Source organism: Sciurus vulgaris (assembly GCF_902686455.1).
Source record: "Sciurus vulgaris genome assembly, chromosome: 1".
Classification (NCBI taxonomy): Eukaryota; Metazoa; Chordata; class Mammalia; order Rodentia; family Sciuridae; genus Sciurus; species Sciurus vulgaris.
Window position 1 is genome coordinate 166,240,278 of NC_136461.1, and position 15,740 is coordinate 166,256,017.

The 15,740-nt window shown below is 35.8% G+C and overlaps 1 protein-coding gene across 1 annotated transcript in view; it reads left to right on the forward strand.

Annotated features, from left to right (window-relative positions):
- LRRC69 (leucine rich repeat containing 69) overlaps positions 1-10,223 on the forward strand; it is a 106,602-nt gene extending 96,379 nt beyond the window's left edge. The window contains exon 8 of the mRNA XM_079133948.1: positions 10,044-10,223. Within this exon, the coding sequence (XP_078990074.1) occupies positions 10,044-10,154 (111 nt within the window). The 3' untranslated portion in view covers positions 10,155-10,223. The remainder of the gene's footprint in view (positions 1-10,043) is intronic.
- Positions 10,224-15,740: the final 5,517 nt, after the last annotated feature.

The window sequence follows — 15,740 nt, forward strand, 5'->3', positions numbered from 1 at the left end:
AGCAGGTTAAAATGACCTTCTTGGGTACAAGTTAAAGAATGGTTACTAACATCTAGACAATCACTGTTGACATGGTACATTGCCTAAGAAAAATAGGAATCAAAAAGAGAATGATTTTATATTATATAAGAATTGACATTTTGTCTTGCCAAACATGCTATGCTAAGCAACTGTTGATGAGTACAGAGGTGGGGTTTTCCCACAGGAGAAACATTTCCTACATAACATGGAGTCTCAGGGTAAAATGGGGTCTGTTTAGTCATTGTCCATATAGCCTGGCCTATAATATTTCCATGGAGTCAAACATGTCAACCTGTCACAATGAGATTATTAAATGTGCTAAGGTGAGAGATGAAAATGATGGACAATTGGAGGAGGACCATGGTGTCCGTTTGTGTCACTAAGTGGCAAGGTTGGAAGTAGGCTGCATTAACCAGAAGCCCAAAGGATACAAATCTTCACTAAACTCCCTCAAATATGGAGGTAAAAGGCAGGAGAGCTACAGTGTGTTTCCTGGAGAGTGGGGAAGGTTTGAGGAAAGACTTTGAGATGAGGGAATATGTGCATGAGTATAGGCTGTGGAAGGAACTAGTAGAAGGTGAAGCTTGAAATCATTTCAGTAAGATTTTAATGTTTTGATTGTATCCTAATGCATTTAGGAATAAATAGGGCTAGAATTTGGTGACCTTGGATATTCTATTACATTAAGGAATTGAATACACTGAAGAGGAGATTTCAAAGTTTTTATATAGCTAGAAAATGACCAGTGGTAGTACTTAAAAATAATTTTACTTTTTGTTTTTTTCAATACTGTTTTCAAGGTGCAGTGTTGGGCTCTTCAGATCCCAGACACAGCCCACTCCACTGAGCAGATCACAGACTGTTTATTTTAGATGCAATGTTATAAGCGTTATCATAAGGCATGCTATGGAATCACAGACAGTGAACATCTATCTATGTAGGAAGTTTAAAGGAAATTTTCCACAGGAGGTAACATTTGAGTAAATTGAGTTCCCCATCCTCATATTAACTTTTTGTTGTGGTTTTCATTGTTTCTAGTCACAGATGAGAAAACTAACTAAGGCTAAACAAAATCTAGTAGTTTTTTTTTACGAGTTTCAAATCTATCAAATAACAGAATTAGAACTTAAGCTTATGTGATTCCTTATGATATCACCTTCAGATTTCTTTTTACCACACTGTGGCATACACATTTTTATTTTGAACCACAGGAGACTATGCAAATAAATTCATCAATTGATGGTGATATAGTTGTTTTCAGTAGCTACCTTCATGCAGTTGAAAGACCATCATATAAAAGAGAGATAAAACTTTTCTTCTACTAATTTGTGGACAGGAACATAGAACTACAGGTATACAGGTCAGAAAAGGTAGATGGAAGAATTTTGTTACAAAACTTTAAACACACACAGTGGAGTGGTAAATACTATCACTGAAGAATCAATAAAGATGGAAGAAAGAAAAATAGGAGAATAAAGAGACTTCTTGGTATCCAATAACTTTATTTTTAAAATTAAGAGAGAAGTTAGAATTCTTTTTTTATTACTTAAATATGTCTGAGGGCACTATAAAAACAACAACAGAGTGCATGAAGATATAGCATGACTAGTTAACTTGGTAGTTAAAATAAATAAGCCAGACACCTGGGTGTAGATTCCAGTTAATGGCAGAATATATTGAAGAAAGACATGATCTCTCATATTGAAAAAACATGATGAATGTCAAGTACAATAAATAAGTACAAATCCATATGTAAGCACATTTTGGTAAAACTGCATACCACCAAAGATAGACTATTATGAGCTAAGGATAAAATGTTTTAAAAATATATTGTTCACTTATGAAGAAATTACAGTGGATAGAAAGCAAATTTCTCACTAGCAGTAATAGAAACTATAAAGAATGGAATAATATCTTCAAAGCACAAAGGGAAAATAACTAAAAAATATAGACTTAAAAGGCTAGATAAGTTGATTGGCAAAAGACATTGGAGTGTAAGACAATTATGAGAAGAAAAATTGTGAAAAGGAAAATTGTTTTGCTTTGAAATAACCATAGATTCTAACGCTATTAATATCTATAAAGTTAAACTGGTAATATTTAATTAGTATATGATAGTGCAAAAGTATGGCAAAGAAATTGGAGTATTTAGTATCAAATCTATCAAATAATAGAACTTATTACAAGCAAATTTAAGGATATTTGAAACTATTAAAACTTGATGAAGAGATTTGAATGTGTATCACCAGGTGAGAAGCCACTGAAACATGCGTTTGTAATGCTTAGTTCTTTGTTTACAGAGTGAAAACATGCACAGAATATCTGGGAATGATAATCAATTAGCCATCATGTTGGTAAATAGTCACTTTTATCTGTTTTAGTGTTTTATGCTGCTTTTCCACTTAACAAGATAGACATTATACAAACATTAGTTTGCCTAGAAGCCTCCCTAAAAAAAAAAAAAAAAAAAAAAATCAACTTCTTGATTATCCCTTCAGGAACTAAACGTAGGGAATGCTGACCTTTACAGTAAATACTTTATCAGGAAGGGAGAACCCACTTGATAATCTCAGCATCTCACTGCCCTGTGCTTTACAGAATGTTCTGCCTCTAACAGCGAGTGATTGCATTCAAAGAAGGGAGAATGTGGGTGATAGAGGGGCATTAATTCTTGACATAAAACACTGAAACAACCAGGTAACAACTGGAACAGCTTATAGTCAGGCGAATATGAAATTATATCATTCTTGCTTTCTGTAAGAGTAGCGTGATGATTGGAAAACACACGGTGAAAAATGTCACTTAGTCTCCACTATTAACCATTACTATAATTCATCTGGTGCTCTTGTCTTTTTCCAGATATTATAATCCTGCCATCCGAGTTCTTAGCCCTTAGCAATTAAAGAATTATCAATAATTCTAATGTAATTGGTATTTCAGTATTAACTACTAAGGATGTACATCTTTAAAATGGCAACAAAAATTAATCCTTTTTAGTTACTACTAACTTGGGCCACATTTGGACTAGTAACCTAAATAGTTTCATAAAATCCTTTCCAAACACTTGAGTGATCCTGTGCCCAAGATATGCATTTGATAGTTTTCATTTCTTATAGTTTTCATTAGTTGAACTTAACATTTCCCCAGATTCCTTTAAAGTTGAAGAGTTTAGGGAGGGAACAGTTTGGACATGAACTCTCAACCCTGTATTGAGTGATGTAATGTAATTAAAACTACCCTCAAAAGAGATTAGACTGAATAGGTCTCACTACAAATGAGTGAATACGTTCATCTACTTTATGAAATTTGTAACCTTAATCCCTTTTTTATGACAAGCTGCCAGTAATGAAACATAATATAAGATTACATTTAATAATTTTACTCATTACTTACAGAGTAAAATCTTACTTTGCAGTAAAAAGTTATTACTGTTAAGATACCACTGACATTCATTTATGAAACTGATCATTTCAACCAGTCAACTGTGAAAATGAATGTAGGTTTTAAAACATTTATGCAGCAGTTAGTCAATTTAATGTACATTAGACACTAAGAAGATCAGAAGGCATCACTTTTTGAATACTAAGTGGCTGTGAAAGTAATATGTATTTATTGTTCAGAAAAATTGAAATGGTATTATACTCTCCTTATTTTATTCAGAAAATAGCAAAAGACAATTATAGTATAAATGAACTCACACGCTGTGTTTTGATTACTTCTATTCTTATGAGAACTCCCTGAATCCTCTTTTCCCTTTAGAAATTTCTCCCTTTTGTTCTTAAACTACTAGATAGAGTCATAGTTATATGCAGCATCTATGATTCTTTCCTTCTAAAGAATCTTAAAAATGTATTCACCTTAAGTACATTTATCTGAAGCTGTGCATAATCAAAATGTTTGAACCTCCTATGTGAAATTCAAAGGTCACTGATTTTGCAAGGGGTAGTAGCCCTGAGCAGGACCAGTCTGCAGGAAAGAGAATGCCACTTAATTGAATGGATGGTTGGGACATGGATGGGATTTTCTTTCTATTTTCTGCCTTTACCACAGTCCAAAATGCTCTGAGGGCAGAATGATCATGTAATTTGTCATTTAAGCCAAGATGCTTTGGGGAGTAAAAGTGAACATTATTAATAACTGGAAAGATAGCAAGAAACCAGGGCTGTCCTGGGTGCCTCCAAATGTATGGCAACCCTTCCTAAATGGAGCAGTAACTGTAGAGTGGTGCTCGTTGCTGGCACTGTCACTGAAGTCTCAGAGGAGTTGTCTCAGAGGAATCTCCATCTTGGATTTAAAAAATTGCTTTTAGCTTCTCCATAAATATCTGAGGGCCGACTTCAAGCAGGAAACTCTGGGTGGTAAGTACAATGTAAATAAGCAGAGGACCCACTCATTCCCCAGCAGTTTAAACATCTGAGTTTAAGGTCTAAAAAAGTAAAAGACATTAGCAGTCAAAGCTAACTGCTAAACAAGTAATAGAAACCAATTGATTTAGGGCTTCCAAGTGGAATATGAGATCACTGCAGGTTGTCTGGCTTGGGAAGTACCCAGAAACGTGTCAGGACTTACACACCAGACCTTTAAAGAGGCAGATTTTAGACAGATGGAGAAGGAAGCTGAGAGGACCTGTTAGGAGAGGAGAACAGCATGGAGTACAGATCATTCTCACAGGGCAGTGAACAATAAAGTTGGCTTGTGTACGGGAGTGGGAAGAAGAAACAGACTTTAAAAAAAAGCTGGGGTAAAATTCTACAAACCTATTACAGAATAGACTAAGAAGTTTGAAATTGACCCAATTTTGAGTGGAGTCCACTGAGTGTGTGGGTGCAAGTCAATGATAAAAAAAATGTGTGATTTAGAGTCATTTGGCAGTAGTGTGCTTGAAGGCTGAAGAGAAGCTGAAGGAATGTTAGAATGGTTGTCTCGTGTGGGGAAAAGGTATAGCAGTGGAAGGGCACCAAAGGGAGGCGCCATGAAGGAAGGAAGATGACAGAATGTGCCACCTCTGAGGGGAGGGGAGGGGAAAGACGATCCAAAGGGGAGCTGGTTTTGAGGTAGGACCTCCATTTCATCTTTGACATGTGGAGTTTCAAGTGATGCTGGATGATTCAAGTGAACATGTGAAATCATTTACTGGAGGCAGGAACCATAGAGTAGTTTCTTTCTCCTGGACATTATTTGAAAACACACACTTTCCAACGATGGGTCATTCTATCAAACTGTTCTGCAATGTTATTCCACTGCATTCAGAACTGTTCATTAGTAAAAGGGCTGGGAGACACACTATGATTAAGAGAGTCTTGTGATCTTAGATTCTAGTCCCATCTCTGTCTTGAACCGTGAGGCCAGAGGTAGGTCATCTACTTTCTTGCTGCATCTCACCTAGTTTCCTCATCTGGACAATGAAGGGAATAGACCAAAGTCTCTTCTAAATTGCAGGTACCTTGATTCCATAGGGGAAAGGAAGCTGCCTTCCTCATGTGTGGTCCTTCAAGGAGAGTGTCTCTCTTCCTTTGTAACAAATCCTGCTCATTTGGAACATGATGCCACTATTTGTTATCTATTCATGCTGTAATGAATTGCCATGAACTTGGCACTTAACAACAGAAATTCATCATCTTATAGTCCAGTGGGTCAGAAATCCAATGACAGTTTCACTGGGCTAAAATGAAGGCATTATATCAGCTGGCTGAGTTGCCTTCTGTAAGCTATGGGAGAGAATTCACTGTCTTGCATTGTACAGCTTCTAGGGTTGTCCACCATTCCTTGAGGCACAGTCTTCTTGCTCTGTCTTCAAAGTCATTCGTGGTAGATTTAGCCCTTCTCATATCATATCATATCATTTAAACCTTCTCTTCTGCCTCCCTCTTCTTTCTTAAAAAATTTTATTTTTACAGACTGCATTTTGATTCACTGTACACAAATGGGGTACAACTTTTTTCATTTCTAAGGTTGTACATGATGTAGATTCACACCATTCATGTAATCATACATGTACATAGGTTAATGATGTCTGTCTCAGTCTACTATCTTTCCGTCCCCCACCCACCTCCCACCCTGTTTTCCTCTACACCATCCAAAGTTCCTCCATTCTTCTCCACGCCCCCTGCCCCCTGTTATGTATCATCATCCACCTATCAGAGAAAACATTGGGCCTTTGGTTTTTGGTCTTGGCTTATTTCACTTAGATGATATTCTCCAGCTCCATTCCTCTTCTACTTTTAACAATGCTTATGTTTACTTTGGGTCCACCTGGGTAGTTCAGGATAACCTACCTATCTCAAGGTCCTTAACTTAATCACATCAGCAAAATTCTTTTTTTGCCATGTAAGGTGACATGCATATTTATAGGCTCTATGAATTTAGGACGTGGATATCTTTGCTAGGGTTGGGATGGGGTTATTGTTTCATCTACCGTGATATCTTTTCCTGAGAAAACAGGGAGTTATTTTACTCTTCATTCTATTTCTTATGCTTCACATAATATTGAAATCTTATCTGAACTTTACACTGTGTGCTATACATATATGTTTCAAAAATTTTTAATTTCTCAACATTTAAAATGTGGAAGTCATTGTCATCAAGCCATATGTTGAGTGACTAAAAAGTATCCCAGTACTATCATTCAACAAACATAAAACTTAGAAAACATGCATATTTAAATTTTAAGTGGAAAACTACTTTTTCATAAAGTAAAAAGAGGATATAATTGAGTTTATTTGCCTTAAGAAATAATAAAAATAGTTGAAGAGTGAGAAATTAAACAAGTATAGCATTTCACTTTTTAAAGCTCTTTTACTAAATGATATCCTTTCGAAACAAAAGCATGCCTATAAACTCTTTTCTCTGACTTTGGCTTGGCAAAAAGGATATTTTGCTCTGTGTTTTAATTTCTGTCTGTAAACAAAGTAGTAACTATCTCTGATAGTCATGAGGATTTATTAATTGAGGTTTGTGAAGAGTGGTCTTCCAAGGAGAGAGTATCACTTCTCCTTTGTAACATGCTCATTTCAAATGGACATATGTTGTTCCAGTAGAAACAAGTGAGGCAATACCACAAGTGAAAATAGAAATTTGAGCATACAAAAGTGCAGACATTACTGAGGATGAAGAGTCCTGTGTTTTCAGGAGTTATGTTGGATACTTTTTATTCAGTAAAATTTCCAGGAAACAGTCCATAGACCCGAGAAATATTATACCACAAACAAAAGTTATTAATTTAGAGATTAATAACCTGCAAAGTTACATGTTCACTACAAAAGTGATAATGGCCTTGTGCAAAATAAAAATTGAAACAAACATTTCGTTCCATTAACTAAATAATAATCTTCCCCAGAAGAGGAAAGAGGGCACAGACACTTTGCATTCCTGCTTGCAACAAGGAGCCAACCCAAACTCTGCCCTCGCAATTTCTAAATGACACAAGGGAGATGGCTAAAACCACAGTGGAAATAGAAAATGCCTTTAATACTTTCTATTATAAACTTTTCATCTCATGAAGAAACTCGGACAAAGCACATTGGATAACAGTGTGGCCCCACTTGCTCCCTTGGTTTATTTTTGCTTCTTTCTCTAAACTGCCCCTCTTGGTTCATGGCTCTGTTGTTTGTTCTGGTTTCTTAAATGGGAACTGAGTAAAATTGATGTGGCATTGTTTATTTTCAATAGTCCTGTAGTTCTAGCTGAGATAAGTTACAGAAGTGGGCAGGAGAGCTGTTTAGATGAGAGGGCTGTCTACTGTGGAAAGACTACATTCCGTTTTGATTTTTGCCATTAGTTCTCCAAGCACAATTTCAACACTTAGCAGTTATAGTTAAGTAATCAATATTATCTCATTTAGAGTACATTCAAAATATGATACATATCATGTCTCTCATTACAAAAATACTTACAAATTCTGTTTACTCCTGGACTAATGTATTTATTGTTGACATCCCATGATTTAACATTTTATGGTGTATTTATCAATTGTACTGTATTGTTTTCCCAATACTCTAAGTGCATTCTTGAATTTCTGCTCTCAAGTTTACCCTTTTAAAAATGTCCTTTGGCCTCCTCTATAGGCAGCCACATCTAGTCACCTTCCTTCCAAATCCAGTTGCCTTTTTCTTATATTATGAAATCTTACCTAAGGTACAGCCTATGGTGATCTCTCCCTTCTCTGCATCCATATAGAACTTATGACTATAGAACTAGCCATATGTTTCTAGTTATTTATTGTGTTTAGTTATTGTCTTTCCAACTGCTAAAAAGATTCTTGGAGGGAGAGATTATTTGCTCCATATTTTTGAATTCATGGCACATTGCCTAATGTCTTGCAGATTTTAGGTTACTTATAATTGATCAGGACTCTTGGTTGTGTGTGAAAGAAACCCAACGAACACATTGACTCAACTAAAGAAGGCCAGGGGTGGGTCTGGCTGATTATTTAGTCATAGCTAGATCCGGTTTCCAAATTTATCATCTGAAATCTGTCCTTTTTTTTTTTTTTTTTTTTTGCTTATTGTCTTTGCTTCATTTTTAGATAGGAGTTCCCTAAATTGTGCCCCATGGAATAGAAAGAGAGCTTTCCTCTCTCAATAGATCTAGAAAAAAGTCCTAGTGTTGATGCTCCTTGACTTTATTGGGTTATTTTAGATCATGAGATTACTGAGACTAATCATGTTGTCAGAAGGAAGTGATTGAGTCATTGGCTGAGTCTGAGTTATGTGGTCATTTCTTGGGTCAGGGATTAGGATCAGTGGCCCTGTCACTACTCAACACAGGCACTGGAATTGGAAGATGAATGGTTCTTGAAAGAAAAGAGTGACCTTTTGTGCTAGCAGAATGGGCAGTGGGCCCTGAACAGACAAAACCAAGATGCCCACTGGGGAGTTCAGTAAATGTTTGCTAATGGATCAGCTAAACATCTTTGTAAGAACAAGTCAGGTTTGCAGATATTCTATCTTTTTATCTTCACCGAAAATAATTTTGTGGTTAAGATAGTGTTTCACAGTCCTTTCTGGAGGTGGGTGTGAAGGTGATGTGCCTTATGGTTTTGGTTTCTCACTGAAAGTTCACCAGTTTTAAGAAGGCTGGATTAATAACTAAGCTTATGTGTTCAAACTTCTGAATAGGATCTCAAAGTTCTTTTGCAGAAGAGTGAACAGAATAGTAATCACAACCAATATTGTGGTTTGTGATATTGGCCAAATTGTTTCATGGTAAAGCAACCTAGCATTGTTAACTGACTAAGGTGATGGTTCTATGTCTCTGTTTTGGAGTTGTTCACTGAGAGCTATGTCGACTTCAGAAATTGAATACAAAGCATGTAAATGGTAAGCCTTTGAGGTTGTGAATATTTCTTTTTCTTTTTCCTTTTGGCAGTGCTGGGAATCAAACCCAGGGCTTTGTTACAATTATTTCAAACATGAGTATTCAGGATAAAGGGCATTCAGGATATCCTGAGTATTCGGGGTAGCAGTGCTTTGACTACCTATTTTGTACATTGAGAAGTAAAAATGGAGGTTGTTGAAGTGTAAAAACTTAAGTCATGCATTGAATAGCTTGCTGGAAATCCAGCCAGAGAAGTTCTTAATGAACATTGTAGATAGTGAACAAAGAATATTAGGATGGTTAATTTCCATAGGGAATGGTTACTGGACAGGCAAAACTGAGATGCCCAGAGGGAAGTTCAGTCAGTGTTTGCTAATTGACAAACTTGATGCTCCATCCAACAGGAGTCAGGTTTATGCACTATTTTCACCTTCATCCAACACTTTATGCTTGTACTGTATGCTGAAATATAGATAAAAGCACATATAACCCTTTATCATTTGAATTTTGTTTGGTATCAAGTATGCCTTTCTTAGCTAGTTAAGTTTGTTTATTTGTGTATGGGAAAAGAGCAAATCAAGCATAAAGGAAAGAGTGTGTCCTTTAGAAGTCAATGTTCTGAAACCTCTGAGAGAATGCATACTTATTTTAATCAAAAATATTTATTGGGTCCTGCCTTAATTTAATTTTTAATCTTTACTTTTTAGAAATGGAAGATAAGCAGAAATCTACAGCTGGTACCTCTCCAGGTATTAATTTGTTCTTACAAATGTTTTAATCGGCGTGACCCTGACCTCTTTGGAATTGCTCAAGTGTAGAGCAGGTGAGACGTTCTTTCAGAACCTCACTAGACAGCTCTATCAGCTCTGCACACAGGCTGCTCATGCCTTGCTTAGGATGCACCGGGTCTCTTTATCAATACATTAATCAAAGGAAGACAAATAATTCAATTACAAAGATCCCAATTTAAGTATTACACCTTTAGGTGTGCTTTTTTTTTTTTTTCTTCTCTTTGGCTCAAAAGAATAAATGAATAAATACAAAATGGAAAAAAATCTGTGTGGCATAGAGTTTTTTTTTTTTTTCCGTCACTTTATTACCACCAACTCCCCTTTTCTAGAAAAGTATTAAGAGACTTTGATGGGGAGAAGTGTTTATGTGATGCATGTTTTGCATTTGAAAGATAATCACTTTTTAGTGCTAGATACTTGCATTATGTTTGTGTGATTTCATTTGAGGTGCTAACATCTATTGACTAAGATCAAACTTTCATTCCACCCAAAAATGAGTTTAAGGTTGGATCTCAGATATGCTAACTCCTAACATCACTTTGTTACTATTTATAGTTTCAATTTTTAAAAAAATTTTTCAACAAGAAAACTTAGGAAAGCCAGGACAGTAGTGCTTTCTTTGAGAGAAAACATAAAACTAGGAAAAGAAGTTATGCAAATGCATGGTATATTTTGCATAGACCAGTGGTTCTTGGGAGTGTGTTTTTTCCACCATCATACACAACACTTGAGAACTTGTTATAAATGCAAATGATTTGGCTCTACCTCAGAACTACTGAATCAGAAACTCTGGGAGTGTGGCCCAGCAATCTCTGTTTCAACAACCCTCTGGGTGATTTCTTTGTATGCCCTAGTTTGAGAACCACAGTTTAGTCTGGTTTGCTGTGTATTCAGAAAAGCAAGAAATTTAATCATAATTTTATATTTAAACTCCACTGGAAATATATTTCTCCATGTAATTATTTTTTGGTTCTTCTAGTGGAAAGCACAGTCTCTTCTTCCATGCATTTATTATCATGTTACCTTCACAGCTAGGCCTTTGGGAGTTCAGTTCAGGACATGCTTCTTTATGTATTAGAGTTGCCTCTGGCATAACTGAGAAGGTAAATCCATGGCATAAAGCAGAGAAGCTCTCCATTCCAAAGAGCAAGGTTCAGGCCCTAGTCCATCAATGCATTTTAAACAAAAATTAAAAACAGAATCAAAATGAAAGACCAGAGCTCATTAATAATGAGTTGCAGAAATAAACACTGTGTTTATTGAGGAAAAACTCTAAGTTGATTTTGATTAGGGAAATATTTTAATACAACCTATGCTATTAAAAAATGGTTTGTTCACCATATTAAACCCATGACCTCAGTCAGAACTTATGTGCCATTTTGGTTCCGAAGAAAAAATTCTATCTATCCAACCATGTATATACTTAATTGTTCAACAAATATTTCCTTGAAGCTCTGGTGATGTGAGAGAGGATCCTGGCTTGCTCCCTTTCTATCCTGATTTTCTTTATCTCTGAAGGTACTGCAGCCTGGTCTCTGATCCAGCATTCTACTACAACTGGCCTTTCATAGGTCGTCAGTGACTTCCTATCTACCTGCTCTTAATATAGCTGGTACTCATTGCAGGTTGGCATGATTATCAGTGGTCTCCTTGAAGCTTCGTGCCTTAGGTTCATTTCTCCTCCCTACTTCTCTTTTGTACCTTTTTTTTTTTTTAAAAAAAGAAAAAAAAACTGGTGTTCTGTGAGATTCTCTACTCATTTTCTTCTCTTAGCACTGTTTCTTTAGTGAATGAATTCATCTACTCCACCAGTTTTATTCAGTATCATTTACCACACCTGAATTGGCAACTCTTCAATCTCCTTCTCCATTTTTGACCCATGTTTCTTTCCTAGCTTCTAATTCTAATCTATCTAAAATAGAACAGAATGTCTTCTACTAAATTGTTAATTTTCCATCTATTCATTTATTAGACAAATATTTATTGAGGGGCTACTATCACTGAGCACCATTCTCTGTTGTAAAGATACAACAATGAAGAAGACTGACAAGCGCCCAGCTGTCATGGAGTTTGCTTCCTAATGGAGGGAGGTGAATGATAAACAATAGACAAATAATATGGTGATAAGAATTTTGAAGAGAAATAAAATAGGATTCAGGAGTAGAGAATGATGGGATACTCTTTATGTAGGGTGGTCTAGGTTTGATAAGGCAATATTTGATCAGAGATCTGAAATTTCCATAGTAAAAGTAATTGAAAGGCTAAAAGTTAGGTTGATATCAGAAAGCATCAAATAACTGAAAGTGTACTGAAGGAAAAACCATGATTCTGATGTCAGAAAGTTTAGCATTGCTGGCTGCATGGTCAGTATCATGTGTCTCCAATGGGAATCATACTAGGGAAGGATACATATCTGCCTTTACCCTATAGGGCTACCCTGTGTCCTGAATCATTGGTTAATTAAATCAGAAATAATATCTTATTCCACATGGATGTGAAACTGTAATCCATTTGAAATGCTGCTGTTGGGGTCTGGAACAAAATATTTTTATTATCCAACAATTACAACCAACCTTTATTTAGGTGAAACTGAAGCAACTAGGACATTAACTCTTTGTGAATTATATACATTCATTTTTTTTCTCCCTGTTGGTCACTCCTGTGAGTATTCTTGGGAATTTTCATTTTCACTCACATTTGCCTCTTAAGGAGAATAAAAAATGAGAAACTCATGTGTCTCTTACTGTTATAAACTCTTATCACCCATGGGAAAGTATTTTCAAATAGAAGACTATTATTTTAGGATCATTAATGAAATCTATTTATGTCCCTAGTTATTATGCCTAATTCAAATGTGGCTTCTAATTCTCTATGTTTATGTGAATACATGATCTAAGATGAATTTTTCCCATTTAGTTGCTTCAAATTTCTAACACTCTTTCAGAAAGTTATTAATTGAATCCTGAGGATAAAGAGTCAATTGGTATGACTAAAGAACTGACACTATTTTCTATAATCTAAGCAATAAGTAATTAAAGATATATGCTTTTTTGATTTTTATGTTAAAAAACTTTTAATGCACATTTTATATTTATATTAACTTATTAATATTTATTAATGTATATTTCACTTAAAATTGAAAAAGTTTTAAATGAAGATAGTAGACATTTTTTTTTTTTTTTTGCACTTGATAAAACATCTGAAAATACCAAAACTTTGTTGTCTGGGTTATTTTCTGACTGCAGTAGTAAAAAATAAATAAATAAATAAATAAATAGCTGGAAGTCAGCACTTGCTCTTGATAAAGAATTTTTTTGTCTCCTGCCACAGAAAGTTCTAGGACAGCTTAATTTGCAAATCCACTACTGGAACTTTGGGGGCCTTCTGCAGGCAAAAGGGCTCCAAATTGCATGATAACTTCTGACCAGAGGTTCAAAAGTAACCCTGAGACTCAGAGAGTGACCATGCACACTGGGATTATAAGGAGACTTCTTAATAGTTCTCATCCCACTAGAGTGGGTATGCTGAGGGACCGGAGGAGTCAACTGAGGTGAAGGAATCCAGGATGCCCGTGCGGGGATGGAGTGAGTGAAGATGGTTTACTGATGTAAACTTGGGGGCTTTCGATAGGTGAGTGAATGAGCGATAAATGGATAAATGCTAGAAGAGCAAAGCTACCTAGAAAGTCTTTTAGCTGGGGAAGCAAAAGGATCTATAATTTCATAGAGTCACACTATCCAATGGCAACGAGAGATCTGGCACCTTCAAAGGCAAGACTGGGTCTCAAGGGGAGAGATGGGACCAGGCCAGTCAGTATCACTGTAGACTCACACTGAGGATGACCCTGGATCATGGGCTGCAGGCATAGAGCACCATGCAGAGGCTCCTTGGGGCAGGAGTTTCACAAGGGCCACCTAATGGAAAATCACAGCCTTTTATTCCCTTGAGTTGGCTGACAATGCTTGGAGAGAGGAAGATGGTATCTGTATTGGTGAGTGGTAGACCTGGACCTTGGCTGTCACTCTCCTAGTCACTTCAATTATAACAAGAGCTTATAGTTTCTTTGTTGTAATTGAGGAAATCAGGGGCTATGTATGTGGCCTATTATTTTATCTTTTCATTGAGAGGACCACAATGTACATTTACTATATTTTTAAACTGATCAATTAAAATGCCCCCATCAAGTAAATGATTCTGGTTTGAAAAAGTAAGCACTTAAAAGAAAATCTATATTCCTCTGACTTTCATCTTGTGCTTACAATTGTTCATCCAACAAGTATTTTTCAACACCTACCACAAGGAAGACATTATCTGAACTTAGAGTGGATGAGCTATCATCTCTTAGACCGTGACCAGAGAGGGAGTCCTTTAAGATTAGTCAGATCAAGCTCTTCTCTGCTCAAAATCCGACATGACATCTCCCATCATCACTCTCACCGTTTTCTTTCTTGATAATTGTACACCCTTATGGGGTACACAATGTGATGATGTTGTGGTCTCACATCTCTGTTTCCTCCCTCTGGTCTGCAGGCTACTTTCCCCACATTCTTCAGGAAGTCCCTCTCAGATGATTCTCTACTGAATATTTTGAGTCCCATCCAGCATGCACAAATGTCCTTTCTGTTTCTCCCAATCCTCATCATCTTCCACTTCAATCTATAATTTGCTTACTGGTTTTGTTTGTTGTATATTATTCTCTGTTATAATATATAACTCCAAGAGGGCAGAGCAGATATTTTTTTCTTCTGTTTTATTATAAAATTTCTCAAACCTACAGAAAAGTCAGAAAATTTTTGCACCATGTGTTCATTAATGAATTTCTATAATTAACAACTTATTATATTGGCCTTACTGTGTATCAATTCATTCATCTATTCAGTCATCAATCCATCTTCCTTTTGATGTTGAAGTCACTTTCAGCACATCAGTAACATCAGTAAATTTTCCTTCTAATGTTTCAATAGGAATATCACTAAGCAGAGTCTAACAGTTGTTTTACTTCTTTATTCTTCTTACATATGTTTCCATGCACAAACTTACACAGTTCTGGCACATACATTCCTAACGCTCTATCAAGATGTGGAGCATTACCACCACCCTAGAAAATTTACTCATGTCCCTTTCTCATAGGATTTATAGATTTTATAGGTAAAAATGCATGGAACATATTTATACTAAAATTTTTTTTGTTGTTGATCCTAAATTCAAATTTAACTGAGAATCCTGCATTTTATCTGGAAACCCATACTGTATGTAGTAAACTTCTACCCACTTTCTGTAGTCAACCATACTTCTGATTTTCTATTATAGATTTTGCCTGTTTTAGAGTATCATATAAAAGGATCATACAATATGTATTCTTTTCTGTAAGACTTTTCTTTCAGCATAGTGTTTTTTGAGATTCATCTATATTGTTGCATATATCACAAGTTTGTTCTTTTTTATTACTGAGTTGTATTCCACAGTGTAGCTGTAATACAGTTTATCCATTCTTTCTCCATCTTGGTTCCTCCACCCCCAGTTTTTGTATGTTATAAATAAGCTGTTAAGAACAAAGCATACTTAGAAATGTCTGATGACTGTCGATAAAGTTCTAGACATATGCCACATGCT